Source organism: Oratosquilla oratoria, unplaced genomic scaffold (genome assembly GCF_046742065.1).
Source record: "Oratosquilla oratoria isolate Oo_2021 unplaced genomic scaffold, ASM4674206v1 SCAFFOLD51, whole genome shotgun sequence".
Classification (NCBI taxonomy): domain Eukaryota; kingdom Metazoa; phylum Arthropoda; class Malacostraca; order Stomatopoda; family Squillidae; genus Oratosquilla; species Oratosquilla oratoria.
In genome coordinates, this window is record NW_027467715.1 from 2,265,853 (window position 1) to 2,270,205 (window position 4,353).

General features: G+C 40.2%; 2 protein-coding genes across 2 annotated transcripts in view; both read left to right on the plus strand.

The window, feature by feature from the left end:
- Positions 1 to 1,006, plus strand: part of LOC143023585 (uncharacterized) — a 1,230-nt gene extending 224 nt beyond the window's left edge. The window contains exon 1 of the mRNA XM_076182172.1: positions 1 to 1,006. This exon is cut by the window's left edge and continues 224 nt beyond it. Within this exon, the coding sequence (XP_076038287.1) occupies positions 1 to 1,006 (1,006 nt within the window).
- Positions 1,007 to 1,050: 44 nt separating this feature from the next.
- Positions 1,051 to 2,529, plus strand: LOC143023586 (uncharacterized). Its single transcript, XM_076182173.1, has one exon. It carries the CDS (start codon positions 1,051 to 1,053, stop codon positions 2,527 to 2,529), a length of 1,479 nt encoding a protein of 492 aa, XP_076038288.1.
- The last annotated feature ends 1,824 nt before the right edge of the window (positions 2,530 to 4,353 follow it).

Consider the following 4,353-nt stretch of genomic DNA (forward strand, 5'->3'; position numbering starts at 1 on the left):
CGCATGTACAAGTAAAGGTTCCGTTCAACCCTGCGATCGTCCAGATTTGGTTAGTCGGATTTTCAAGCTGAAAGTTGATGCTCTGATGGACGATTTAACTAAGAAACATATCTTTGGCCGCGTAAAAGCACATCTCTATAGCACTGAGTGGCAAAAAAGAGGTCTTCCTCACGTCCATATTCTTTTGTGGATGGAACACCGCGTAACCAATGATTTAATAGAAAAACTAATTTCAGCCGAAATACCTGATAAAACTAAAGAACCAAGATTACACGAAATTGTAACAACGAATATGATACACGGTCCCTGCAAGGGCTACGATGAATCAAACGCGTGTTGCCAAGGAAAACACGGATCCAGACAAAAGTGTGGAAAAGACTTCCCTAAGGTGTGCAGAGATACTACTTTCTTTGGAAATAACGGTTATCCATTGTACAAAAGAAGATCTGTGGGAGAGGGAGGACATTCATTCGTTAAAAAAGTTAAAGGGCAGGCAGTTACAGTGGATAATTCGTGGGTTGTTCCCTATAACCCGTATCTATGCTTGAAGTACAATGCTCACATAAATGTTGAGTGCTCAAATTCTATTAAGTGTATCGCTTATGTCACAAAGTATGTAAACAAAGGTTGCGATCGTATACTCTTTACGAAAACTGGCGACAGCGATACCGTAAATGAAGTAAAAAATTATCAGGAGGCAAGATTTGTTCATGCAAACGAGGCAACTTGGAAGATATTTAAATTCCCTATCCATAAGAGTTACCCTGCTGTATTCACTCTGGACTTACACCTAGAAGGTGAAAACGAAGTGTTTTTCAATGAACACCTTTCAGAGGCAGAAATTAAGAAGAAGATTTCCAAGGATACCCACTTAACGGCCTTCTTCAAATTGTGTGCACACAACGAATTCGCAGCAGATTTGTGTTACCACCAGTTGCCTAACCACTTCCTATATGATAATAAGAACTCAGTTTGGGTAGAGCGAAAACGCGTTCGTCTGCTCTAGGAAGGATAAGAGCTGTTACAAATAAAACTGTTGAACTTTTCTATATGAGGCTTCTTTTAACACACAAGAAAGGTCCTAAGTCCTTTAAAGATCTTCGAACCATCGAAGGGCAAAGTTATTCTTCATACAGAGAAGCTGTCAAAGCAATGGGTCTTCTAAACGACGAAGAAACTTGGAAGACAACCATAATGGAAATTATCAACCACACAAACGATCGCAGACAATTAAGAGCCACGTATGCGAGTATGTTAGTCTTCTCGGATCTCGAAGATCAATCAACCATTTGGGAAGAAACTAAAGATTTGTTCGCCAGTGACTTTTTGCATCACTACAAATTGACAGAGTATAACGACGAAATTTATCTCGATGCTCTAGATGATATACAGGAACATGTCTGGAATTGTGGAGGTGGCAATATTGATCAGTACGGGCTCCCAGCTTCCAGAGGCGGTGAAAAGACAACAAATATCATACGAAGGGAAAGATCCTACAATAAAGAGAAATTAGCAGAGGAAGTTAAAGAAAAGTCTGCTCTCCTAAATAATAAACAGAGACATTGTTACGATACTGTGTTGGCACGAATTGAAAACTCTAAAAAGTATGCGAATAATGGAATTTTTATCGATGCGTCCGGAGGAACCGGAAAGTCTTTTGTTCTGAATACTTTACTGGACACTGTTCGTTCACATGGAAAAATTGCCTTGGCTGTTGCTTCTTCAGGTATTGCAGCAACAGTTTTACATGGAGGAAGAACGGCACATAACATGTTTAAGATTCCGCTAATGGAATATAACGAGGTTCGTGCCTGTGGTGTTAGGAAAAATTCAGAATTGGCAAAACTCTTAAAGATGACGTCTTTAATAGTGTGGGATGAAGTGGTAATGGCAAACAAGAATACGCTAACAGCCCTTGACATAACTCTGCGAGACATATTAGAAGAAAAGTTCATGGGAGGAATTGTTTTTGTCTGCGCAGGTGATTTCCGTCAAATTCTCCCTGTGATACGAGGAGGGGGAAAGAATGACGAACTCGAATATTGTATAAAGTCCAGTTATTTCTGGGATGATTTGATAAAGCTGGAACTCACACACAACGTGAGACTCAACGCTAACGATATCGAAAACAAGACATTTGCAAAGAATCTATTAGCTTTAGGTACAGGGGAAAGTGGCCCCACAGAGCTCCCTGAAAAATTTGGAATCACCGTTCAAACCCGTAATGAATTGGTTGAAAAAGTTTACGACAATTTGGAAGAAAACCACTTGAATTCTCTGTATTTTGAGAAGAGAGCTATAATTTCTCCTACTAACGATGACGTTGACAGAATAAATTCGATAGTTTATGAAAAATCTAAAGAACGGGAGAAGGTCTATATGAGTATGGATGTCGCTGCTGAAGAGGGGGTGGACATTCAGACATCTGTTTTCAATGCGTTAACGAGTCCATCTATTCCCCCTCACGAATTGAAAGTGAAAATCGGGAGCGTTGTCATGGTTATGAGAAACATATGTCCACCTAAATAGTGTAACGGCACTCGAGTAATGGTGACTAATCGTCAGAAAAATATTATAGTGGGGAAAATTTTAGGAGGCTCATATAGGGGTGAACAAGTTTTACTCCCACGAATTACTCTTGAAGCTACGGACACTCCAGCACGTTTCAAGCGTAAGCAATTTCCCGTTAAATTGTGCTATGCTATGACTATAAACAAATCTCAAGGGCAAACGTTTGATCGTTGTGGACTTCTTTTGGATTCGGCTCAATGTTTTGCCCATGGACAACTGTATGTTGCCTGCTCAAGAGTCACTAACTGGAATTCTCTGATTGTTTATCCGGGTTGGGAGAAGGTGAATGAAAATTATCAATTGAAGCTTCCCCGTAACTGTGTATATAAAGAACTCTTCTACAGAAAACCTCTCACAAATCAAGAAACAATCCCTAATTTCACACCAGCCTCTGAAAGCATAGAACCCGTTTTGGCTGAAGAGGAACCAGATCAAGGAAGGATTGTTATCCCAAAGGAGGCGTACACGATCACTGAAGAGGAAGCCATCGCCATGATTATGCCTGTCTATCCTCACGATGAAAAGGAAAATGTCTCTCCCCCAAGAGAAGATATTGAGGACAGAATGGATGAAATTAAGAACCTATTAGAAGAACTGAAGGAGAAGCAAGAAGAACTGAAGGAGAAGCAACTAGACAAGGAAAAATTGTTAGAGGCTTTCGAAGATGTCGTTGTCAAGGCTGTCAAGAGATGTAGTGACGACGAAGGAGAAACGTCACCACCCAGAAAAAGGAGCAAAGAAGAGCAGGAGAAAAATGAATAACCATGTTTAGTTAAGGAGGGGCGCGAAAGCGAGCAGCGCCGCAGGCCAAGCACCCATGGCGAAGCCATGGCCGGCGAAGCCGGGTGCTTGTATGTAATTAAAAATAAACTTCACTCAATTTGGAGCTTTTGTCAGTTTTTGGCCGAGCCAACAGAATTGATCGAGGTACTATGTTTCCCGACATTTTGAAGAATGGGCGTAAAAGATATTGTCTTCTTCTTCTTCTTCTTCTTCTTCTTCTTCTTCTTCTTCTTCTTCTTCTTCTTCTTCTTCTTCTTCTTCTTCTTCGAGTTCTTCTTCTTCTTCGAGTTTTTCTTCTTCTTCGAGTTCTTCTTCTTCGAGTTCTTCTTCGAGTTCTTCTTCTTCGAGTTCTTCTTTGAGTTCTTCTTCTTCTTCGAGTTCTTCTTTGAGTTCTTCTTCTTCTTCGAGTTCTTCCTCTTCTTCTTCGAGTTCTCCTTCTTCTTCTTCAAGTTCTTCTTCTTCTTCTTCGAGTTCTTCTTCTTCGAGTTCTTCTTCTTCTTCGAGTTCTTCTTCTTCTTCTTCTTCTTCTTCTTCTTCTTCTTCTTCTTCTTCGAGTTCTTCTTCTTCTTCTTCGAGTTCTTCTTCTTCTTCTTCTTCGAGTTCTTCTTCTTCTTCTTCTTCGAGTTCTTCTTTGAGTTCTTCTTCTTCTTCTTCGAGTTCTTCTTCTTCTTCTTCGAGTTCTTCTTCTTCTTCGAGTTCTTCTTCTTCTTCGAGTTCTTCTTCTTCGAGTTCTTCGAGTTCTTTTTCGTGTTCTTCTTCTTCGAGTTCTTTGAGTTCTTCTTCGAGTTCTTCTTCTTCGAATTCTTCTTCGAGTTCTTCTTCTTCTTCGAGTTCTTCTTCTTCTTCGAGTTCTTCTTCTTCTTCGAGTTCTTCTTCTTCTTCGAGTTCTTCTTCTTCTTCGAGTTCTTCTTCTTCTTCGAGTTCTTCTTCTTCTTCTTCGAGTTCTTCTTCTTCTTCGAGTTCTTCTTCTTCTTCGAGTTCTTCTTCTTCGAGTTCTTC